This window comes from Chiloscyllium plagiosum, unplaced genomic scaffold (assembly GCF_037043375.1).
Source record: "Chiloscyllium plagiosum isolate Xiang-an unplaced genomic scaffold, Cpla_swu_hap1 HiC_scaffold_8, whole genome shotgun sequence".
NCBI classification, from domain to species: domain Eukaryota; kingdom Metazoa; phylum Chordata; class Chondrichthyes; order Orectolobiformes; family Hemiscylliidae; genus Chiloscyllium; species Chiloscyllium plagiosum.
This window is the reverse complement of record NW_028270146.1, coordinates 78,451,777-78,477,983: the sequence shown is the minus strand read 5'-3', so window position 1 is coordinate 78,477,983 and position 26,207 is coordinate 78,451,777. Positions and strand designations below refer to the sequence as shown.

Below are 26,207 nucleotides of genomic sequence, written 5' to 3'. Positions count from 1 at the left end.
TTCAGATTCATCTCTGCAATCATTCTTTGGAAGATAAGGGGAGATGATGATCTAGTGGTGATGCCAATGGACGAGTAATCCCAAGCCCCAGATAATGTACTGGAGACTCAGGTTTGAATCCCATCATGGCATTTGGTGGAATTTAAATTCAGTAAAAATCTGAAATTAAAAGTCTAATGGCCATGAAATCTTTCTCAGTTTTCAGACAAAGCTATCTGGTTCATTAATGTCCTTCAGTAAGGAAAATGCCACCCATACCTGGTCTAGCCTACCTTACACATGCCTCCACACTGCCTTTTAACTGCCCTCTGTAATGGCCTCCTATCTGACATCTGGAGACGAGTGCCAAATTTGAGAGCGTTGTCTCATTAACTAGCCTTAACCTGGTCATGCTCACAGAATCATACCTTACAGACAATTTTCAGACATAACCATGATATATCCATGCTGCAGTATGTTCTGTTCCATTGGTGTGACAGATCTAGCAGAGTTGGCCACACAGTGGGATACATTCGGGAGAGAGTTGCCCTGGGAATCCTCAAATTTGACTCCAGATCCAATGACATTTCATGGCATCAGGTCAAACAGACAAGGACGCATCCTGCTGATTACCAGGTATTGTCTCCTGCTCAGCTGCTGAATCAGTGCAACTCTGATTTGAACACTATTCGGAGGAAGCACACAAGGTGGTGCAGAATGTGCAGTTGGTGGAAGACTTCAATGTCCATCATCAAGAGAGGTTTGTCAGCACCACCACTGATCAAGCTGGTCAAGTCCTATAGGATATAGCTACTAGACTGGGTCAGTAACAGATGGTGAGGGAACCAAGTTGAAGGAAAAATAGCACTTCAGCTCATTCCTGCAAATCTGCATTTGTCCATGATAATATCAGTCAGAGTGACCACTGCACAGTCCTCGTGAAGGTGAAGTCGTGTCTTCACAGCAGGAATACATTATGGTACCACATGGTAGTATCGCCCAGCTAAATTGTATACACTTTGAATCGATCTAGCAATTCAAGATTGGGCATCCATGAGGCAATCTGGGCCATTAGCAACAGAAGTATGCAACCTCATTCCCCAGTACTTCCGCCACTCGACCATTACCATCACCCTGGTTCAAAGAAGAGTTCAGGAGGGCATTCTAGGAGCAGCACTAGGCATACCTAAAAAAAAAACGTGCCAGCATGCTGAAGCACTAGGCATACCTAAAAAAAAAAGTGCCAGCATGCTGAAGCGACAAAACTGGACTACTTGTGTGCCAAACAACAAATAGCAAGTGATAGAGTGAAATTACACCACAGATTTAAGCTCTGCCATCCTGCCATTTCTAGTCAAGAGTGATGGTGAAGGAGGAGGCTCCACTAATATCCCAATCCTCAACAATAGGGAGCCTAGCACATCAATGCAGAAATAAGGCTGAAGCCAGATGTGCCAAGTGAATGATCCATTTGACCTCCTTCAGAGGTCCCCAGCATTGCACATGCCAATCTTCAACCAATTTAATTAATTGAAAATAGAATCAGTACATTGTGGAGATAGACCACTCAGCTCATTAAATCCACACTAACCCTCCAAAGAACAATCCACCCAGTCTCCCATCCCTACCCTATTCCTGTAACCCTGATTTTCCACGGTTAATCCACCGAGCCTACACATCCCTGGATACTATGGGCAAATTAACAGGGCCAATCCACCTAATTTGCATATCTTTGAACTGTGGGAGGAAACCCATGCAGACATGGTGACAATGTGCAAAGTCCACATAGACAGTTGCCTGAGGGTGGAATCAAACCCAGGTCCTTGGTGCTATGAGACAGCAGTGTTAACCACTGAGTCATTCATTTCATGTGATATCAAGAAATGGCTGGAGTCACTGGATACTGCAAAGGCTATGAGTTGCTGACAACAGAAAAAGAGGGAAAAAACATACATAAGGTCCAGGCAATTGAATACAGACTAAGCTTTGGAAGAATTTCGGGAATGTAGGACCTATTTGAAATGAAGAATTGAGAGGGCTAATAGGGGTCATGAGATATCTTTAGCAAACAGGGTTAAGGAAAATCCCAAAGCGTTTTATTTGTATATAAGGAGCAACAAGCTAACTAGAGAAAGGGTTGGCTCACTCAAGGGCAAAGTAGGAAGGCATGTGTGGAGTCAGAAAATAGATGAGATTCTTAACGAGCACTTTTCATTGGTATTCACCAATGAGAGGGGACATAATGGATTTTGAAGTTAGGAATAGGTGTTTGATTAGAATCAAGAGTAATCAAACAACTAGGAGGAGAAAGTGAGGACTGCAGATGCTGGAGATCAGAGTTGAGAGTGTGTTGCTGGAAAAGCACAGCAGGTCAGGCAGCATCCAAGGAGCATGAGATTCGATGTTTAGGGCATAATCCCTTCATTAGGAATGCCCGAAACGACGATTCTTCTGCTTCTCGGATGCTGCCTGACCTGCTGTGCTTTTCCATCAACACACTCTCAACTCTGATCTCCAGCATCTGCAGTCCTCACTTTCTCCTCCTAGATGTTTGATTACTCTAGGTCAATTTGGCATAAGGAGGGAGGAAGTGTTGTCCACTTGTTTAAGAAGGATGGCAGGGATAATCAAGGTAATTAAAGACTGGTGAGCCTGACGTCAGTGGTAGGGAAGCTGCTGGAGAACATACTGAGGGATAGGATCTACTCCCATTTGGAAGAAAATGGGCTTATCAGTGATGGGCAACACGATTTTGTGCAGGGTAGGTCATGTCATACCAACTTAATAGAATTCTTTGTGGAATTGACAAAGTTGATTAATGAGGGAAGGGCTGATGATGTCATATGCATGGACTTCAGTAAGGCATTTGTTAAGGTTCCCCATGGTAGGCTGATGGAGAAGGTGAAGTCGCATTGGGACCACTGTTGTTTGTAATATACATAAATAATTTAGAGGAATGTATAGGTGGTCTGATTAGCAAGTTGGCAGATGATACTAAGGTTGATGGAGTAGCAGATAGTGAAGCGGTCTGTCAGAGAATACAGCAAAATATAGGTAGTTTGAAGAATTGGGCAGAGAAATGGCAGATGGATTTAATCCAGACAAATGCAAGGTGATACATTTTGGAAGATGCAATTCAAAAACAAACTACATAGTAAATGGAAAAGTGATGTATAGAGAGATCTGAGTGTTCAGGTCCATTGTTCCCTGAAGGTAGAAACACAGGTTCAATAGAGTGGTCAAGAAGGCATACAGCATGCTTTCCTTCGCCAGACAGGATGTTGAGAACAAAGGTTGGCAGGTCATGTTACAATTGCATAAGACTTTGGTTCGGCCACATTTGGAATACTGCGTACAGTTTTGGTTGCCACATTACCAAAACAATGTGGATGCTTTGGAGAAGGTGCAGAGGAGGTTCACCAAGATATTGCCTGGTATGGAGGGTGCTAGCTATGAGGAGAGGTTGAGGATTATTTTCATTAGAAAGATGGAAGTTGAGGGGGGACCTGATTGAGGTCTACAAAATCATGAGACATATAGACAGCGTCAATAGCAAAAGCTTTTTCTCAGAGTAGAGGACTAGGAGTCACAAGTTTAATGTGAGAGGGTAAAAGTTTAGGGGAGATATGCACAAAAAGCTCTTTACATAGAGGGTAGTGGATGCCTGGAATGTGTTGTCAGCGGAGGTGGTAGAGACAGGCATGATAGTGTCAATAAAGATGTATCTAGACAAGGAGCAAAAGAATACAGACCCTTAGAAAATAGGCAACAGGTTTCGATAGAGGATCTGGATCGGTGCAGGCTTGGAGGGCAGAAGGGCCTGTTCCTGTGATATAATATTTTTTGTTCTAACACCCAGCAATAGTATTGGAATCTTGTATTCCAGAACTTACTGCTTTTATGGTAAAACTGTTCCAATACAGTTACAGCACTGTTATTTAACCAACAATGTGGCACATTGTCCAGGTATGTCCAGTGTAAACAAAGCAAAACAAATCCAATGCAATCAATTACTACCTCAACAGTCTACTCTTGATCATCAATAAAGTGCTGGAAGGTGTAGTCAACAGTGTGATTGAGAAACACTTGTGCAGCAATAATCTGCTCACTGATGCTTGGTTTAGGTTCTACAAGGGCTACATTTGTGTATGAGAAAGTGGTTTATTGATTAACTTATAAATATTGCAATACCCATGATGATTTCTTTTAAAACAGTGTGTGAGAGAAACTTCCGGGAGAGCGATCAGGGTTTTATTTCATTTGGTGAGTTTTACACTAATGAATAGAATAAGCAGTTGTGCATTAGACTCTTTCTGGGATGGAATAATTTCTTTTGACTAAGAGGAACACCCAAAGCTTCAGGAAAGCCCTTTTGATTTTAGGTTTGCAGATGTCTTGGCTAGAACTGGCTATGAGAGACGGTTACTTCTGAAAAAGGGAGACCATTTAGAACTGTTAGAAATAGGTGTAAGGAGTTGGTTCGAAAGTTCCAAACCAGAAGTGTTAAGGTGTTCGCTAACTTGGAAGGAATTGTTCGAAACTGAGTAATTATAAGCTAAGTTGTTTGAAGATTCTCAAGACTGAGAATTGAAGCCACCATGAAGTTAAACCCTGAAGAAAAATTAAAGAAGGAAATTCTCTCCAGTTTGAATACTAGAAAGGAGCATTTAGGGATTGTACTTTGCCATGTGTTTCAAAATCTTTAAACTGTTGTGAAAATAATCCAGTTTGTTTTATTCTTCATTTCTATTGTGTTATAAGCTTCTGTTTTATTGTTAAAATCAAGTCTGTAGCATTGGGTGTTAGTATTTCTGTGGAATACCACCTCCTCAAAACCAAATACAAAAATATAACCTGTTGAGCCAGATTTCAGTTTGGGATTTGACTTGTTCAGTCATAGAATGAGTTGGCTCATAACAATTGTCACTGAACTTATAACCAGAGATGTAGTCCAATGTTATGGTCACATGGTTTCGAATCCCACCACAGCAGGTAGCAATGGGATTTCTTTTTAAGGAGCTAGTCAAGTGACGAGCAATTTTTTTATTTTTGTCCTTTTGGTTATGAAGCAGAGAAAGAGAAAAAGATGAAGCCATTGGTCCTTACCATCAAGGGGAGGGTGGGACTAAGATGAAGCAAAGGAGTTGGGTTTAACTAACACTGACCTTCGTTCATGTCTGGTGGAACACATTTGAAGTTGGCCTTTGTGAAATTCACATGAATTTGGTGAGAGTTGGAAGTTGTTTTTGTCTATCAGCTTCAGGTTTCCTCACCACCTCCCCGCTCCCCCTCACCCCCTCCAACCCCAAGCCTGCTTTGAGGGAGGAGAAGGCAGAGTGAGTCTGCTCACTCACCCAGCCAGCCCCTTAGCCAGTGCCTGACCTATTTACGCAACAAGCTACTGATTCACTCACTCCCCCAGCCAGCCCCTTATAAACCCAATCAGCCCATCACCAACTCAACGTGCCAGCCACTCACTTACCCAGTCATTCCCTCAGCCAATCAGTGTCCCAGGTTGTGATGTTGCTCCAATTGCTGCTCCTCTTAATTTTCATATCCATCCCCCAACCAGTAGCACAATCAACAGTGGGGCCACGTGTCCGAACTTCCCTGCTCATTTTGCCCCCTCTTGGAATGAAAAAGGACTACGTCACATGTTGTTGCTGAAAAACTGGTCCACCCTGGTGGAGTGCCCATTTATCAATGGGAAAATACTGACATCCTGGAAAACTAGCCTTTGGAAAACTCAATTTTTTTTTTGTCGTGAAGAACATATCTGAAGCTGGTCCAATCACTGTTAAAATTTCATTGTACAGTTTGTTAAATTTCTCCCAGTGCTCACTACCTTGGAAGTTGAAAAACAAACAGCCCTTCAAGCATCTGCTAATGCTGTTTGCTAAGCTTTGGTCCACTTCACATTTCCTCCCCTCTGGCAGCTAGATGTTTATCTCCTCTCTCAACCCAAGGCAGCAAGCTCTCAGACCCCACACCCACTCCCCCACCTTTGGCATGGCAGCTCCATTCTCAGGCACCCCTCACTATGTCATGGCAGCCCAACTCGCAGTTGCTCCACCCATAGCAGCAGAAATCTCATTCTGATGACAACTACTCCACTATTATTCCCTCCTTGTTTTCCAGTCCTGCAGACATATTATCATGCATCCAGGCCTCATACTGAGTGAGAGTGCATGAGTTGTGCTCCTCCAATCTTAGCTTGTTCTTGTCCTGCATTTAGTGCTGATAGGATTACTTGTAAGCCTACAGGAGCAATTGGGCAGAGAAGCACCTATAACTGGTAGAGCAGCTCCTTTCAAAATATTCCTGTAACATTTAACTGGATTTTGAACAAAAATTCAATGGGCTACTTGGTGGCCTGCAGACTATCTATTGCAAGATAAAATCACTCTCAATACCTGTGAAAAGGCCTAATCTGGACTCAGCTCTGTCCTACATAATGCTGAAGTCAGCTGTGTTGAAATACCTTACCACTGTAGAGGCTTGTAAGCTCTAGATGTGCAGGAATTTGCGACACAGTCTTGTGAATCTACACAATTCATCAATAAATTAATTAAGATAGACAAAGAAACTCAAAGAGAGCTCTTTGAGGGCCATATTGAAACTTCGGTTAGGGCGTACGAGTTGTATGTTGAGGCAGAAGCATGAAGACACATTTACAGCAGAAGGTCAATCAAGAATGCTGGATGACTAGAGAATGAGGTTTTGGTTAATATTTGACAAATATTTGACAAGTAATTCCTTAGAGTATAAGAGTAGTGGGAGTATACTTAAGAGGAAAATCAGGAGCACAGAAAGGGGACATGAAATAGCTTTGGCAAATATGTTTAAGGACAATCCAAAGGGATTTTATAAATACATTAAAGACAAAAGGGTAACTAGGGAGAGAATAGGGCCCCTCAACGATCAGCAAGGCAGCCTATGTGTAGAGCTGCAGGAGATGGGGGGAAATATACTAAATGAGTATTTTGCATCAGTATTTACTGTGGAAAAGAACATAGAAGATATAGAATGTGGAGAAATAGATGATGACATCTTGAAAAATGTCCATATTACGGAGGTGGTGGTGCTGGATGTCTTGGAACGCATAAAAGTGGGTAAATCCCCAAGACCGGATCAGGTGTATGCTAGAACTCTGTGGGAAGCTAGGGAAGTGATTGCTGGGCCCTTTGCTGAGATATTTGTATCACCGACAGTCATAGGTGAGGTGCCAGAAGACTGGAGAGTGGCTAACGTGGTGCCACTGTTTAAGGAGGGTGGTAAGGAAGAGCCAGGGAACTATAGACTGGTGAGCCTGACATCGGTGGTGGGCAAGTTGTTGGAGGGAATCCTGAGGGACAGGATTTACATATATTTGGAAAGGCAAGGACTGATTAGGGGTCGTTAGCATGGCTTTGTGTGTGGGAAGTCATGTCTCACAAAATTGAGTTTTTGAAGAAGTAGCGAAGAGGATTGATGAGGGCAGAGCAGTATGTGTGATCATACAACTCGTACACCCTAACCAAAGTTTCAATATGGCCATCAAAGAGCTCTCTTTGAATTTCTTTGTCTATCTTAATTAATTTATTGATGAATTGTGTAGATTCACAAGACTGTGTCGCAAAGCCCTGCACATCTAGAGCTTACAAGCCTCTACAGTGGTAAGGTCTTTCAACACAGCTGACTTCAGCATTATGTAGGACAGAGCTGAGTCCAGATTAGGCCTTTTCACAGGTATTGGGAGTGATTTTATGTCAACTTCAGGAAGGCGTTTGACAGGGTTCCTCATGTAAAACTGGTTAGCAAGATTAGATCTCAGGGAATACAGGAAGAAATAGCCATTTGGATACGGAACTGGCTCGAAGGTAGAAGACAGAGGGAAGAGGTGGAGGGTTGCTTTTCAGACTGGAAGCCTGTGACCAGTGGCGTACCATAAGGATTGGTGCTGGGTGCACTGCTTTTCGTCATTTATATAAATGATTTGGATATGAACATAGTAGGTATAGTTATGATTTGGACTGCATACATTCATGTAGAACTCTGAACTCAAAAACTGCATGAATTTATGTAAAACTCTGTTATCTCACTTTTTAGATTAGAATCAATCTAAACATCAGGTCATAGACAAAGAACACAGGGGGCTAACACCGTCAACATATTGTCTAGCTATCACCATTGTTAACAGCTAACCCGAGAATGCAACTTTAAAAAAAGGTTTTGTGATTTACACATGAAAGAAGTGAAACTATCACTGTATTCTAACAGATGAAAGGCTTAACAGACAATCAATTTTTCAATGTATAATTTCAGTTACATCACACTGTAAATTTTTGCTATAAATTCTGTGTTACGATCGAGCCCTCCACTATCACCTGATGAAGGAGCGTTGCTCCGAAAGCTAGTGTGCTTCCAATTAAACCTGTTGGACTATAACCTGGTGTTGTGTGATTTTTAACTAGGTATAGTTAGTAAGTTTGTAGATGACACCAAAATTGGAGGTCTAATGGACAGCGAAGAAGGTTACCTCAGATTACAACGGGATCTTGATCAGATGGACCAATGGGTTGAGAAGTGGCAGATGGAGTTTAATTTAGATAAATGTGAGGTGCTGCATTTTGGAAAAGCAAATCTTAGCAAGACTTATACACTTAAAAACAAGGTCCTTGGGAATGTTGCTGAACAAAGAAACCTTGGAGTGCAGGTTCATAGCTCCTTGAAAGTAGAGACGCAGGTAGATAGGATAGTGAAGAAGGCGTTTGATATGCTTTCCTTTAATGGTCAGAGCATTGAGTCCAGGAGTTGGGAGGTCATGCTGCAGCTGTACAGGACATTGGTAAGGCCACTTCTGGAATATTAGGTGCAATTCTGGTCACCTTCCTGTTGGAAGGATATTGTGAAACTTGAAAGGATTCAGAAAAGATTTACAAGGATGTTGCCAGGGTTGGAGGATGAGCTATAGGGAGAGGTTGAATAGGCTGGGGCTGTTTTCCCTGGAGCGTCAGAGGCTGAGGGGTGACCTTATAGAGGTTTGTAAAATCATGAGGGGCATGGATAGGATAAACAGACAAGGTATTTTTCCCTGGGGTGGGGGAGTCCAGAAGTAGAGTGCATAGGTTTAGGGTGAGAGGGAAGAGATATAAAAGGGACCCAAGGGGCAACTTTTTCACGCAGAGGGTGGTGCGTGTATGGAATGAGCTGCCAGAGGAAGTGGTGGAGGCTGGTACAGTTACAACATTTAAAAAGTAACTGGTATATGAATAGGAAGGATTTAGAGGGACATGGGTCAAGTGCTGGTAAATGGAACTCGGTCAGGTTAGGATATCTGGTCAGCATGGACAAGTTGGACCAAAGAGTATGTTCCCATGCTGTATATCTCTCTGACTATGACTGCCTATCAAACTAGGTGAGTTCATGAGAGAGACCACTGCTCAAGGGCACTCGGCCACTGGCTCACAGTTACCATTCAATAAGGGCAGTTTTCAAGGAGATGGATCAGTAAGTGCTGAGAGTTGTCACCTTGCTAGCATCTTCGGTCAACTCTTGAACATTTAACTTCCCATCTTAACTGCCGTGCTGGCTAAATCATTAATAGTTGCTTTTCCTTAGTCATCTTCCCTCAGTGTTGAACATTTTTACCCTTATTCTTTTGATTTAACAAAAAACACACCCTCAATCCATATTTCATTTGCACCTTCCTTTCTCACTAAGATCTTCAAGTGTGTTGTCACATTTGAGCTCCATACCAATTAATATTAAAATTCTTTATTCAAATTTTTCCTTTTGCATAGGATTGGTTGTCTTGTTGCATTAGATTCGAGACACTAAATGAAAACTGAATCTATAGTACTTTTCACAATTTCCATGGTGGTGATTTCTGTTAGGTTAGACAGAAATTCAAGATAAGATTTCAACAACTTGAGACAGACAATGGAAGGGATTTTCACCAAGTCCTGAAGACTTCACACTCATTTCAAAACGATAAGCAGGAACCAGAAGCAGAAATGCCACCTCATTTTCAATGGTATGAGAAAGGGAACAGGACAAAACTCACAGGCAGGAAACCCCCAACTCGCCGTATCCATCTGGCAGACACCATTTTTGATATTGGGACTTAACTTGCAATGCGGTCGTCACAAATTTATGAAAGAGACACAAACTCTCATGAAGTGCATACAAACTCTATAGAACTGTCAAGCAGTGAAATTATTCAAAAAAAAGACAACTTAGCTTTGTCAGTTAAATCTGAAAAAGAACTGTGCTCTCCATTATAATAGTTTGTTGATATGACCGCAATAGCTATACATTATTAACAGCTGGCTGTTTTCAACAACCTTTATTTACATCAGCAGATGTCCGAAGTTTGATTGATTGTTTAAATGGGTTAACGAAGGATTATCTGTCTTTGTGGAGTTATGAATGCATGTTTGTTTCTTTTGATAAGAGAGCAGATACTTGGACTTTTAAAATTTTGAATGGACTTTAATGAGTAAGAGTGTTTTTCCTTCCTTATGGTGAAAACTGAAATAGATATTCACACCTTCGTTTTATTTAATCTCCTGAGTACTGTCCCTTGTGCATACTGAGTGAGTTGGCATTGAGGGTGTAAGGGCAAAGGGTGATGGGTAAGAGGCATAAGAGGCCATGAAGGTGGAAGAGGGCATGAGTTGGTGTGGATGAAGCATGTAGACTGGGTATGACAATTATGTAATGTAAGGGCTGAGACCTAGAGAGCCCTTTCTCACCCATATGAGGAATAATGTTCCACAGAGCCAAAGTAAGACTTTTAACAGCTGCTTTGACACTTAACCCCTATTAATGCCTCTGATCTGTATTCTGGCAAGCAAGCCCAATCACATATATAATTGCATACCTCTGGAGCAGATGGGTCTTGAACCTAGGTTCCTTGGCCCAGAGGTAGAGACACTACTACTGCACTACAAGAGCCTGTGATCTTGTTTATTGTAGAAAAGAAATTGAGCGACAACTCAAATCTTTAAGGTACCAATATAAATGTAAACAAACTGATTTAACTTCATTTATATTCTTAAAGTTAAGGGTAAGTTGCTTAAAATTGAAATCCTGAAGTGAGATCAAAATCTTTTCCTCTTCACTGAATGATGAACATGTTTATGTAGAGTTGCTGTGCAGCAAAAGCTGTTGATGAAGTATCAACTTAAAACCTGTTCTGAAGATGTGGGTGTACTATACCTTTAAGAGAGTTAAAGCTAGCAAAACAACCTGACAGCACCAAGTGTTCTGAATAAAATACAATGTAATATGCGGTCCAGCTACAGGAGTAGTTTGGGTCGCTGGTTGCCTGGAGTCAAAAACAGATTTGAATTAGACCAATCAGTTTAAATTATACCCCAAAAAAAACAAACTCCAATCCAGTTTGAATTTAGTATATTGACAAACTTAAAAGCAAATGACACAATGCGATGCTTTCGGGGTATAAGACCAGGGACAATTGAACAGTTGGGGAGGAGAACTGCCAAGCCACCAGCATGTAAAGATTGCCTAAAAAATAGCTCTCTTAAAGGTACCTTTATAGATCGGTAACCTGTGAAGCAGAATCTCCAAGAAGAAGAAAAGAATAGAGAGAAGAACCGAAAGCTGCCTGGTTTTGAGATATGAAGTTTTGTTCATAAATCTTGTTTGGGATTTTTATCAGACCAGTATTTTAGAGGGGTAGGTAAAAGATAGGTTAGAGGAAGGAGTTGTAAATAGTTGTTAGTTATTGATTCTCTGTTATACTTTAAGAAATAAAGTTAATTTTTGCTTTAAATAGTTCTTGGTCTCTTGAATTTTCACAGATTACAGCATGGGATAAATCTTCTCTATGTTGCTGGTTTAAATTAAGCAGGAAGGCTTACCCTGTGTCTTAACAGTTTTGGGGGATCGTTGTCAGGATTTGAACTGGTTTTGACTGATTTGAGTAGATTTGGGGGTCCAGTTGATTAAATTAAAAGTGAGAAATTGTTCTTAAAATCGCTAAAGAGGTTCTGGGATTTGAGGATTATTCTATAATTTGCCAAGAAAATTTAGAAGGAAAGAAAAAAGGCTGTATTTTTAGAATTAGCAAATAAGTTAGATTTGGGTTTAACCAAGGACAAAAGTAAAGCTTAGATTGTAGGGGAGTTACTCAAACACTTAGGTGTATCAGAAACAGACAAGTGCAGTAGAGATAGTAAAGCTTAAACTACAATTGAGAGAAATGGAGTTAGAGAAAGAGAGAGAAAGGTCTTAGCTGAGCAAAGAAAGAGAGAGCGAGAAGAAAGGGAGAGACAAAAAGAGAAAATTTGAACTTGAGAAGTTGCAACTTAGTAAAGTCAAGTTAACAGAATGGAGATTAAAAGAGAAGGCAGTGATATATGCAAACATGCCAAAACTCTGCCATATTTTGATATGAAAGATGTTGAAGCCTTCTGTATTTCATTTGATAAATTGCCTAGGCAGATGGAGTGATCCAAGGATTTATGGGTAATGCTAGTTCAGACTAAACTGGTAGTCAGAGCAAGTGAAGTATTTGCCGTGTTTTCAGATGAGGGATCAAGAGATTCTGTAAAGGTTAAACGGGGCTATTGTAAGTGCTTATGAATTGTTACCAGAAGCATATAGACAGCGGTTCAGAAATGGAAAGAAAGAACCAGCTCAGACTTATGTTGAGTTCGAAAGAATTAAACATAGTCATTTTGATAGATGGGTGCATGCTTTGAAAATAGATAAGACCTTTGAGGCTCAACAAGAGATTATTCTGCTGGAGGAGTTCAAAAACTCACTTCCAGAGTTGGTAAGAATTCACGTGGAGGAACAGAAAGTTCAGGAAGTGAGAAGGGCAGCAGAACTAGCAGATGAGTACATGTTGGTGCATAAGACCAGTTTCCGGCCAGAATTTCAACGTGACGGATATGTCACAGTGCTGCTTGTTATAGAAAGGCGCTGTGGGTAAAGATGTGGTAAAAGAAGCTAAGCCAGTGGCGTTAGTGAAGGTAGTAAAGGAGACCCCAAGAAGCTGCAGAAGAGTACAGCCTAGGCAGGGGCTGAGTATGGAGTTTGTACCTGATCTCTACAAAAAATTCTCCTGTGTGGGTAAAGTTTACTCAAAGAAAAGGGGGAGAAGGACAAGAAGTTATAATTTTGAGAGATACAAGATCTAACCAGTTGCTGATAGTAAGGGATGAGCAAATATACACTCTTTCTGATCTGTTACCCAAAAGTGTGGTAATTTGTGGGATAGATGGACAGAAATTTAGCACTCCCCTATGTAAGATCAGGTGGGAGTGCCAACTCAAAACTGGGGAAGTTACAGTGGGAGTGATTGACAGAGTGTCAGTTCCAGGAATTCAGTTTGTTCTTTGGAATGATTTTGCAGGATCCAAGGTAGGAGTGACACACCTTGTGGTGGAGAAGACCAAGAAACTGAGGAGTTAAAACAGCAATATCCTGGTATTTTCCCAGACTGTGTGGTCACCAGATCCCACAGTCATAGGTCATAGCATGAGCATCAACTAAAGAGGAAGATCAAGGAGTTGAAGTTAAGTTAGCGGATACCCTGTTTAACGTAATGGTGCAGGAAAAATCTGAACAGGCAGAGAGACAGAAGTGTTTAGTCCTGAAAGGCAAAGGGACTGACAACAGCAAGACAAGACGATTGAAGATATATATGTGGATGCGTACTCTGAAAAGGAGGCAGAGAGTATTCCAAAGGGTTATTATCTGAAAGATCGAATCCTACGACGGAAATAGAGACAGGTTAGTGTAGAGGAGAAATGGGCCAAAGTGCACCAGATTGTTTTGCCAGTAGGATACAGACAGGAGTTTTAATGGGTAACGCATGAAATACCTGTAGGAAGTAACCTAGGGGTATGAAAGACTCCAGCCAAAGTCCAAAAATATTTCTATTGCCCTGGAATGCACAAGGATTTCATTAACTTTTGCTGTACCTGTCATACATGCCAAATAGTAGGTAAGCCATAGGCGGTAATAAAACCAACACCTTTGTTGCCAATTCCTGCATTTGAAGAACCTTTCATGTGGGTTATAACTTAGTTCTCAGGAGGGGACCTATGCAATCAAAGTGGGAACCAGTACTTGTTAACCATAATGGATGTGTCTACCATATTGACGGGGACAATTCCATTACAGAGTATCAAGGCAAAAACGATGGTAGATGAATTAGTAGCTTTCTTCACATAGCATGAGCTACCCAGAGAGATTCAGTCGGACCAAGGGTCAAATTTTATTGCGAGGCTCTTTAATGAGGTTGTGGATAGCTTGGTGGATATACAGCACTTTAAATCTAGTACGTATCATCCTGAATCCCTGGGAGCTTTAGAAAGGTGGCATCAGATCTTGAAGACCATGTTCAGAGCATACTGTCAGGATTACCCAAATGATTGGGATAAATGTATCCCATTCGTATTGTTTACCATTAGAGATGCCCCAAACAAATCTACTTCTTTTATTCCCTTCGAGTTAATATTCGGTCATGAAGTGAGAGGCCCTTTGAAATTAATTAAAGAAAAATTGACAGGACCAAAGTCGGAGATCTCACACTTAGATTATGTATTGGAGGTGAGGGAGAGATTAAGTAGAGTAGGTGAGTTAACTAAACACCTAAAGAGGGCACAGTACAGAGTGAAAGGTGGCAGATAAAAGCTCTGAGAATCTGATGTTTTCCCATGGGATAACGTGTTAGTACCGTTACCAGTGATAGGAGATCCCTTCCAAGTTTAGTGGTCCCGATCAAATTGAGAAAAAGTTGAGTCAGGTGAACTATCTAATAAAGATGACAGGGGGGAAAAGGTATCTAGATTGTCGTGTGAAACCATATTATACCAGAGAGAAAGAACTGGAGAAACAGGTGTTAGTTACTGCCCCGCAGAGTATGGATGTGCCTCAAAATAGGTTAAAAAATGAAGAAGTCCTTGAGGAGTGGCATAGGTGATAAGCTATCTGTCTCAGGAGCATAGAATGCAGTTGAAAGATTTGTTACTGCAATATAGGGACATATGTAAGAATCAGATAGGGAGGACTAATGCTATTGTACACGAAGTAGACGTAGGGAATACTGATCCGATAAAACAACACTCCTATGGCTTAATCCTTAGGTACCTTCATCTGAATCGGCAAAAGAAATTTCTGCGTTTGTGACCCCAAATGGGCTATATCAGTTTGAGTGATGTCCTTTGGAACGAAGAACGCTCCCGCCATGTTCCAAAGACTTACGAACAGAGTTGTGGCTGGTTTAATAAACTGTGCAGTCTATTTGGACGATGTTGTGATCTTTAGGAAGTCCTGGAAAGATCACATGATACAGTTGGCAGAGCTCTCTGAATGACCATGAGAAGCAAAACTGGTGATAAACTTAAAACTGAATTGACAAAAGCAGAGGTGACGTTCTTGGGACATACATTGGTTATGTAAGTTGACCCCACACAACACAAAGGCGAAGGCCATCAAGGAATTTCCACGACCAACCTTGAAGAAAAAGGTGCTTAGATTCTTAGAACTCAGCAGATTCTATTGGACGTTTGTTCCAAACTTCAGCAATGTAGTGGAACCGTTCACAGATTTGCTGAAGAAGAACACAACGTTTCAGTGGACAGAACAATGCCAGGAGGCATTCAACCATTTGAAAGCCATATTCACCACCAAACCAGTTTTAGCTACACCAAACTTTTCAAAACCTTTTAAAGTTGCCATCGATGTGAGTGACATTACTCCAGCAGGAAAATGAGGATGGGATTGAACTGCCAGTTGGTTACTTTTCGAAGAGGACCAACATCCACCAGAGGAAATACTCCACAATCGAAAAGGAATGATTGAGTTTAGTGCTGGCCTTACAACATTTTAATGTGTATGTCACGACCAATGTGTCTGAGACAATTGGGTACATGGATCACAATCCGCTTACATTCATAGAACACTTTAAGGACAAGAATGTGAGATTATTTAGACCGTGTATGTTGCATATCATAAGAATGCAATCGCAGATGCATTATCACGTATTTAACTGATAAAGTTTAGATGAGATTTGTATTATTTAATGTTTATTTTATTTATATATATATATATATATATATATAGAAGAAGTTAAGGTGACTTTACATTACCCCAACATACAGATAACTTTAATGTGTTTAAAAAGAAGAGAAAAAAAATTAAGCCATCTTTTCATTATGATGGTTCATTTTTTTCTTATGGTATCAAGATGTGGGTGTATTGTACCTTTTAAAAGAGTTAAAAGTTAGCAGAACGACCTGACAGCATTAAGTGTTATGAGTAAGATACAATGTAACATGTGGTCCAGCTATTGGGGTAGTTGGTGGCCTGGAGACAAAAGCAGATTTGAATTAGGCCAATCAGTTCAAATTATACCCCCCCCCCCCCAAAGAAAACAAACTCCAATCCAGTTTAATTTTAGTATATTGACAATCTTAAAAGCCATTGACATAATCTGATGCTTTGGGGATATAAGACCAGGGAAAATTGAACAGTTGAGTGGAGACCTGCCAAGCCACCAGCATGTAAAGGCTGCCCGAAAAATAGCTCTCTTAAAGATATCTTTATCAATCAGTGACCTGTGAAGCAGAATCCCCAAGAAGAAAACAGGACAAGAATAGAGAGAAGAACCAAACGCTGCCTGGTTTTGAGATAAGAAGCTTTGTTTTGTAAATCTTAATTGGGATTTTTATCGGATCAGTATTGTAGAGGGGAAAGTAAAAGGTAGGTTAGAGGAAGGAGTTGTAAATAGTTGTTAGTTAATGATTCTCTGTTATACTTTAAGAAATAAAGTTGTTAATTTTTATTTTAAATAGTTCTTGGCCTCTCGAATTTTCACAGATGACGGCACGGGATAAATCTTTTCTGTGTTGCTGGTTTAAATCAAGCAGGAGAGTTTATCCTATGTTGTAACAAGCCTTAACTAAAAGAACTGGCAAGCTGTGATTGTGAATAGTTATTGGAGATTGAGGATAGGTATGGATTGAGGGAAACAACTAAATTTAAGTTACAACCATTCTTCTTTCCAGGTGGCAACCACCTGATGAAGGAGCAGCCCTCTGAAAGCTAGTGCTTCCAAATAAACTTATTGGACTATAACCTGGTGTTGTGTGATTTTAAACTTTGTACACCCTAGTCCAATACCAGCATCTCCAAATCATTCTTTTAATGTGAGATCGAGGTAGTTATTGTGTTTTGTCACAGAAGATGTAATACTTGCCCCTTTATCTCCTATATCCTCTGGGGTGACCAAATGCAAACTGGATGATTACAAAAAACCTCCACGCTGTCTGCAAGACTGACCCTGCCCTCCCAATCACTTGCCATTACATTACACCATTCTGCTCTTCTGATTATCTTTCCAGACCAACTTTAATATTCCAGTGAAATTCAGTGCAAGCCAGAGGCCCATCACCTGATGTTCCATTTAGATACTTTCCAGCTTTTTGGACTCAAAAATGTGTTCAACATCTTTAGATCATAAACTCCATCCTTCATTTTGATTGACAGTCAGAGATCATTTTTCTTCTATCATTATCACCTTGTCTGTAGATCTGTGCTTTGTCTTCGAGAGCCATTAACACTCTCTTTATCATCTTTTTCTGCAACACTTTTGATCTTAACCTTTCCCTTACCTGCCCTTATTCAACTTGATATTTCTCCCTTTTCGACAACTTAAAATCCAGGACATTTTCACATTGCATTCCCTTTTCTGCCCAACTACTGTACTGTGTCCCTGGGCTCCATCTCTACCTATCATTTACTCCTCCTCATCCCCCAAATCATCCTCAACACACACATCAATCTTTTCCCTGCTATAATCGGTTCTGAAGAAGGGTCACTGGACCCAAAATGTTAATTCTTTCTCTCCATAGATGTTGTCAGACCTACTGAGTTTCTCCAGAAATTTGTGTTTCAGATTTCCAGCACCCATGGTTCTTTGTGTTTTTTTTACTTTTTCGGCTTTTCCTCTGTTCTGAAGAAGTCATTGGACTTGAAACATTAATGCTGCTTCGACATCCACAGTTGCTACCAGACTTGCTGAGTTTTTCAAGTACTTTGTTTATATTTCAGATCTCCAACATTCACTGTATTTTGCTTTTATATTGTCATATTTCATCTCTTCAGTGTGGCAGCCAAAATTGAAAAATTAGGCTATGGACATCGTGAAGCCATAGAGTCTTTTGGACTTTTGCTTGATAACAAGTACTGTTGATGCAGAACCTTTTGTGGGAATTAATACATTTAAGTCCATTCATTAAGTTAAATTATACATTCTATATGAAGAGAGAACATTCACAGATTGGGCAACTGTTACTCATTCTCTGTTCTTATAGTAATAAAATAATGCTAGTTTAGTTTATGTAAATTTGATATTCAACTATACAGTGCAAAATCAATTTAGCTTTCCTTCATGAAGGTATATTTAAACTTGTTTCTATAGTTCAAAATAATAGGTGAACGAATACCTTCCTGGGAGATACTCAAAATTTGTAGAAGAACTTGTCATAGAAGTGCTTTGCAAAGAACAAGGAATGGAAAACTGTTGAATGTAAATTTTACAAACCAAGTGGATTTCTCCAGTCAAATTTGTTCTATTTTTGGTAGAAGGATGCTACCTATATTCCTATTTCCTTGATAGATTTTAAGTACCTATTTGATTTACACTGGTGGAGAAATAACCACGAGTGAATCTGAACAACAAGAGCTCTTTTCTTCAGATTTAGTCAATTGCATGATAGTAATTAGGTAGAAATTACATGAACTGGTTAGATGTTGTTATAATAAATATTGAAAGTCATAGATGACACATCTATCTACTTCAAGATTCAGAGCTGTTCTTGCAATTTCCTCAGCCAAGACTGCATGACTTCATCAAATTTGGAGCTTAATGCAGTCTTCAATGGTAACTTTTCAAAATGTTAGCTTATCTAACAATATCTTAAGTAATCTAATTTATCCTAGAATATTAGAAAGACACTTCATTGATGAATGAAGCTCAAAGTTGAGGTTTTTTTTCTAGTTGTTGAAGGTCATGTGATTCATTGGATTGAAAGCAAGGCCTCATTTGGAGATGAATATAGCCACCAATGCTACTTGCAGGACCAATTCTGGAGCTACTGGAACAGGTACTATCCTTTGTTATGTAACATTTTGGTATCTCTTACATTGGTATGATATCATCAAGGATTGTAATTGCTGCACCAAAAAAGAATATATGTACAGAAGAAAATCTACGAAATGCCTTTCTTATTTGCATGCAGTAACAATGAGTGAATAATACTGTCTTTCTGTTACTATTATTGTCAAGACTTTTTCAAACTGAGCTCTATGACTTTATATGTGGATTACGTTTTGGATTGTGAAATAAGTCTCTTTTCTGTTAATGTCCCCATGCTAATTATAGTCCTTCAAAATATTTCCATTCAAAATATTTTTTAAAACCCTAGTTTCCAAATTGATATCAAGAAAGAAGGAGAACTATGATCAACTTGCATATGTATCACCAAGGCTTTGCGTTGGATCTCAGGTTTACATTGTGCAAATATTTCTTACAAGAATTATTAAAGAGAGGCACAGAGTTGTTTGGATTCAGAAGAATGGCAGAGTACCTTTTTTTTCGCTATGCAAGTAGCAAGTAAACTACATGCTGCTATTAACAGATTACTGTTCATCACAGTCAGCACAAACATGATAAAGTGCTGACTGGTCTTAAACATGAAAAAGAAAGCAGTCAATTTTTTGATTCAGTGTAAAAGGAAGGACAAAGACAGCACTGTATTTGGAAAAATAGTCTAGTTTGATTATAAGTGTGACCCTAAGTGAAATGAGCCAGATGGCTTTCTCATCCCTACATTTTTATGTCCATGATCTGCCTCTTTGCTTAAATTTCTGCAGCATGTGACCAAAAACAGTTAAAGGTGACCATCTTATGCAGTGTGAAAGAAAGGTAGAAAAGCATCCTGGCTGGTAAAACGCATAGGAATCTTAATCAACTTTACCAAAAGGCTTTATTCATGGTATTTGTAAAATTACTTACTTGCTGAATAAGGATCATTATTACTTGCAAAAGTTATGGATTATGACAGATGTTACTTGATTCAGAGTCATAGGGATGTACAACATGGAAACAGACCCTTCGGTCCAGCTCGTCCATACTGACCAGATATCCTCACCTAATCTAGTTCCAGTTGCCAGCCTTATGATTATATGTGTTCAACAATTACCTTGTAAAACATGTTAATATATTTTTATTTACTAGTTTTGTGCCATCCTTGCTTGTTCATAATTATTGTTCCATGAGTCATAGAGATGTACAGCATGGAAACAGACCCTTCGGTCCAACTTGTCCATGCCGATCAGGTATCCCAACCTAATCTAGTCTCACTTGTGATTACTTTAAGTAAAATGATTCATTTTAGTTCATACAAATATGAATTGTCCTCAGAGTTGTTTTGGCAGTTTTAACAAAAATTCATTAATATGTAGAGCATAATTTATTCAAATAATATCCTCTCTACTGTAGTCCTTATGTTTTCGCTTCACCTTCTCCCCCACCCACCCCTGCTAACTGAGATTCTCTGATATGTCTTTCAAATTCTGGTACTGAATCATACAGACATTATATATTAGATGTAGAAACTGACAACTTGTCATGCAAAGTGGAAAAATAATAGTCCTTTCTGCTAGAAAAATAATTTGCATTGGATTTCGGAATACATCTTGATTCGATTTTTATCTTCCTGACTTTAATATTAAACAATTCATTAATCTACCATTCTCATACCTTATTGGTCAAAGAGTTTCCTATGTGAAGGGAATTTGGTCTAAAACCATTCAAGCACATGATAACATTGGCTTAAGTTAGATGTTAGTATGTTATATTACAAAAAATGAAACTTATTATTTTTGTTGAGATATGTATAATTTTTCTTAAAAGGAATGTTCTCTTAAGCCAACATTTTTATGTCATTTCCTCTGTAATGTCACAAACAAGTCTACATAAAATTCCTGCAATTTTGGTGTTGCTCTTCAATAAATTGCTTCCCCTTATTTTCTGCTTATTGTTGTTTTCATTTGAGGATTTGGCTATCAGGTTGTTGGTTTGATAGAGTACATGGCATATTACAAACTACTACATAGATTCTGGCTCTTGAATGCTAATACAATTTCTGAAATTAACTAAGATTTAGTTCTGTGCTGAAACCCTTTTACATTATTGTCAGTTCAAGTAAAGACAATGCTTTTCTGTAGGTCATGCCAAAGTGATTTCCTGAGTCTTCATAAGAGTACTTTTCAAAAAAAAATTGTTTTGCTTTAAGGGTTAATATTCAGTGTTATCTTCCTTTTAAAGAAATTGTGCCTCAAGCTGTTCCCAAGGACTGTAAAACATTTCTTCAGTTTGGCATTAAGACCGCTGTAAAATTATTTTGGCACAAAGGCAAAAATGTTATTCCATCCATAATTTCACAGAAATAATCATGGTACATTTATCTTACAATTAACAATGCATGGGTCACAAATCATATTTGTGCAAATGTAAGAAGTGACACTCCTGAAGATTGGAACTTGCGTACAATGGTTAGAATTGTGGATATGGAGACAAATTGATTAAGGTAACCTCTGATTTTATATTAAATTGGCTCAGATCCAAATGTGCCAAATTGAGAGTGTTTTGGAATATTGCATGTCTATAAAGATGTGGTAACTTTATGGAAAGTTGGAGTAGTGGTTTTGTACATTTGTGGTTTGGCAAATACACTTGGGAAGGTTATGAGTGTCAAGCTGCTTGAAAAACTGCTCATGCATACCTAGCCTCTGTTGGCTTTATCGGCACTCCATACATGAAGAAATAAAAGGTCATTCTTCTTCTTGTAGTGCGGATGGTTTGTTGACATATTTTGACACACTGGTGTAATGCTGGCAGTGTCTGACCTTAGAATAGCACCATGGGACTGCAGGTCAGGCCAAGGCTGCATTATTGGCAGGCAGGGTGAAAAAACCAATCGCAGTACTATTAATTTTCAATCGGAATTGGCGAATGCATGATAAATGTTCAGTCAGCACAAGAAGACATGTAGACACACATTTAAAAGATGTCTTTTCTTAAGAATGTTTCTGTTGCTTGCAATCATACAGCAGGAAATAGTTGGATGATGTGATAAACATTCCGACGCCATGAGGTTATTCCTATTATTTGTCATTATCGTATTAATTTCTGCTTAAGCTTTGCCTCCAGTTTCTTTCTTTGCCTCCAGTTTCTCGGAGTCAAATGCATGGGAATAAAAGCAGATTTCCAAGGCTCACCCATTGTAAGTCAGAGACATTTTATATTTGTTTTTTCTGTAACCTCTTGGGAGAATTTGAAGTGCAGTAAGGGAGGTGCATTATGTTACTCTGTACTAAAAGGGCCGCCAGGTTTCAAGTGATCATATTCTCAAAGTAAATTTGTTGGAGCTTTGCAGTAGAAGGTATTAGTCAAAAAAAAGTTTACTAATTCGCATATTGAATATGGAAAGCTATTATACTGATTTAGAAGCTGTTTCCTTATCAGATGCCCAACGGAAATAATTAATGTAATGGTGATTATCTTAAATAATGAATTGTGATGAATGCTCAATTCTGTGATCAGAACACTTTTAAAAATTTTATTTTATCTCTGACCCTGTGAACTATGGACATATGTAACTACAATATTGTTAGATATACACACAAGTTGTAGCAAATGTTATACTTGTTTAACTAGATGTACACATTTATATATCCAATAAAATTGTGATTTCTACTCTCTCCAATATCATATTGACAACATTAATTGCATTATGAATTTAGTCTATTTGGTTTATTTATTTCCCACTCTGCTTGCACTGAGCTGTAGTTTCATGTTTGCATGCAGTCTCGTTTAGTTGAAGCTGTCATGTGGTACAGAAAACGCCTTCAGCGTCCATCAGCATTACTGCAAGGCTTCAGCTCCAATTTTCATGTTATTTTTCATTCAGATTAGACAAGCGTCTGAGTTTCTGTACTATATGAGCTGACAGCATAGATCCTGTTGAGTTTGCCAAAGGCCTGGTCACAGACACTCTGCTATGTCAAAGAATGTCAACCTCCAGACCTTGCGATTCAGACCTATATGTAATTTTTAATTGACATTTACATCTGACATTTTGAATGCATTCTTTATTGTTGAAATCACATTTCTTCAGGAACAGTAAAAGACTGCTCCTTGGGGCTTGCTACACTGCATCATTTCATACAGACATGATGTTAGGTTAAGTTCTGGAAGTAAAATATGACATAATCCTTTTCTCCTGATTGGATTGATATTATTTGCTCTAATACTTAAAACCCTGAGGCTTAAATGTATATAAGTATGCTGAGAACATACGATGTTTACAATATCATGTAAAGTTTTGGGTAACCATTCTAAATAATTATTATAATACTGAAACTTAAGATCACCAACTTATGACATTGCAAACAATAAGTCATGGAACCATCCTCCAGTCTTCCCCAGCTTTAACACTGTTTATCATCTAGGACCATTACTTCCTTATTTTAGTTTTGTTATTAGCATTGCATTCTGAGCTACCCCATTTCCTGCCTTTCCTTGGTTTATTTCCTTTCCACAGTTCTTGAATATGTCATCTTCCAAATCTGTGACCAATTTTCTCTCAGTTCCTAGCTAGGGTTCTTTCAAACAGGTTTCTGTTAATTTACAAAATACTGAAACAGCCCTAATCAAAGACCACATCATTATCAATGACGCTGTGTGACTGTGACCATGATAAACTATTTTTCCTGTTTGCAGATTTTGACATGGATGACCAAACCGTCATCTTGTCGCACCTCTTCTTGAGACAAATCTATCCTTACTTGATTCCAGTCCTATCCATTCAGTTGTAACCAGCTGAAATTGCTTCTGCCACCATTCTAGAACCATTATCTGTGGAGGCCTCCATTGATCATCCTTGGTCCCTTCCTATTTCTTTTCTACACATTGACTGTCAGCAACATAATCTGAAAGCATTACTTCAAATTCCATTGTATGCTGATGACACCCAGGCATACCTCACCACCTCTCCTCCTTTTCACACCTCTCCTATGTCATCACTTCCTCCAGTATCCAGTATTAGATGAGTTGAAATTTCTTCATCAATACTTTTGAAACACTGAAGCCATTATCTTCAGTCCTTCCCAAAATTTCCATTAACTGAAAAATTAGCAATACATCATGCCATTAGCTGAAATTTATTTGTTTAAAAGTATTTTAATAATTTTATATATACATAAAAATGCTTTGTGATGATGCAATGTAAATGTTTCAGACATCAAATTAATAATTCTGTTGCGCATACTTTGGAAAAGAAAATCTTACCAGTACTTCATAAATCATTACATTGGAACCATCATTTTGAGAAATAATTCTCATCCTCCATCAGAGTATAAAATTTAAAACTATTTGCTATTGTAATGTTTGAAGAGCTGCAGAAAGAACTTATACAGCAAATGTTTTGTAGGTTTTTTCAAAGCTGCATTATAAAGGAATTATGAGAATGGTTTGTGGCATCAAATATAAATTTCTGCAAAACAGAAACAGCAAGTTAATGAGTCAAATAAAACTATCAAGATTAGAACGGGATAAACTGAAACATTATTTCTTTGTTTATCTCCTCGATCTGGAAATTGAACATATTCCGTTACTGTCCTTTATATGGTTAATTGATTGATTTAATCGTAAAATAGCTGTAAAATAAAAATGTTGATGTTTGCTGAGTATGAAAAAAATCACTTCATTTTCTTAATGCTACAGCACAATTGCCTACAAGCATTCATCATTGAAACAATAGTTTGGCAAACTGGTAACCTCATAATAAAAAAAATCGGTGGAGTGATGGGTAATGAAGCTTTGCTTGTGAAGACAGTACAAAAATGCTGTCGGGTCCATTGCATGAATATTATGGCAGGGGAATCAGTGAACTTTCTCAGCCATCAATCTTTTTTCATTTCCTTTTTCACATCCAAATATTTTGAAACATGTTCTACAAATTGAGTTATCTATCTTTGTAACTATCTGAGTTGTATAAAAGTTTCCTTTACATACAGCCAAATCTTAAGTGCATTAATAGACATACCATGGATTTTCATGAGAGATTGTTCATTGCTATTGTTCTTTCTGTACTGTTAAACAGAGCATACTATTGTATGCAGTGACTATTTGATTATCTTCTTTGGCCTGTGATTATTTGAGTCCTTACTGGTACATTTTGATGTTGCCCTGAAAATTACTTCCTTTGTTTTAGATAATAAATATATCTTTAGCCAGAGACAAATACTTCAGAGCCCAGTATTTATATCTCAATTGTCAAATTATTATTCTGCAGCTCCTTTGATATGTTGTATTTTTATTCAAATAAAGAACTTGTGAATTCCTCATGGGTTGCATGTCAAAAAATGTCAAGGGAAAGAGATCTGAAAACTAATGCTATAGGGAGATGTTTCCTATGCAACAATTTTTGAATATGCGGTTTCTATGATAAAGAGGTTATCAGTTGCAATAGTGTCTGCGCTGACCTTCCTACATCTTTTGTCTGTATGTCAGCTCCGGTTTCGTTACTAAGTTTTGATGTCTAGTTAGCCCTTATCAAAACTAATGCCATCTGAAGTACTAGACTTACAGTATACACATGACTAAGATCAAAATCTCCACAGCGTATTGAACATTATGAAGACTGGCTGATATTATGTATTGCAGAAAGTAAATTTGTTGAATAATTTTAAAGACTGTACACAGGAATTTATAGAGAGGATTTTGGCAGTATTTATATCTGTTTAGAGTTGTTTGAGAATATGAAGTTCTAACCACCTTGAAGCAGTCACTTGCTGTCCAGAGTTAATCAGCTGCGGAATTTGTAAACTGCACATGTGTCAAAGTTGAAAATGTTAGCAGTCAAATAGAAGCTTGAAAAGGTTATATCTGATAAAAGCCGTCAGCAGTTGACTGAAGTGATTTATGGGAATGTAATGGCACAAAATGCCTCATTTATCACTCATATGTGGGTAGGTTAAAGTTTCTAATGTCGTATGTTATAATCATTGACCACTTGGAATTGTCAAAATGGTTCAGCGTTGACCTTCTTACTTCTCATTTCAAATTGCTGTTGTTTGGTAATGGTAATTTTCACAGGGATTATATTACTCCAGCAAATTTTGTATGGTTTCGTTTAAAG

The 26,207-nt window shown here is 38.7% G+C and overlaps 1 protein-coding gene across 2 annotated transcripts in view; it reads left to right on the top strand.

Moving 5' to 3' along the window:
• The window catches only part of cdin1 (CDAN1 interacting nuclease 1), a 165,626-nt gene that overhangs the window by 104,749 nt on the left and 34,670 nt on the right, over positions 1-26,207 (top strand). For both annotated transcript variants that reach the window (XM_087990026.1, XM_087990027.1), the window contains one exon: positions 19,001-19,106. In XM_087990026.1, the coding sequence (XP_087846152.1) occupies positions 19,001-19,106 (106 nt within the window). The remainder of the gene's footprint in view (positions 1-19,000; positions 19,107-26,207) is intronic.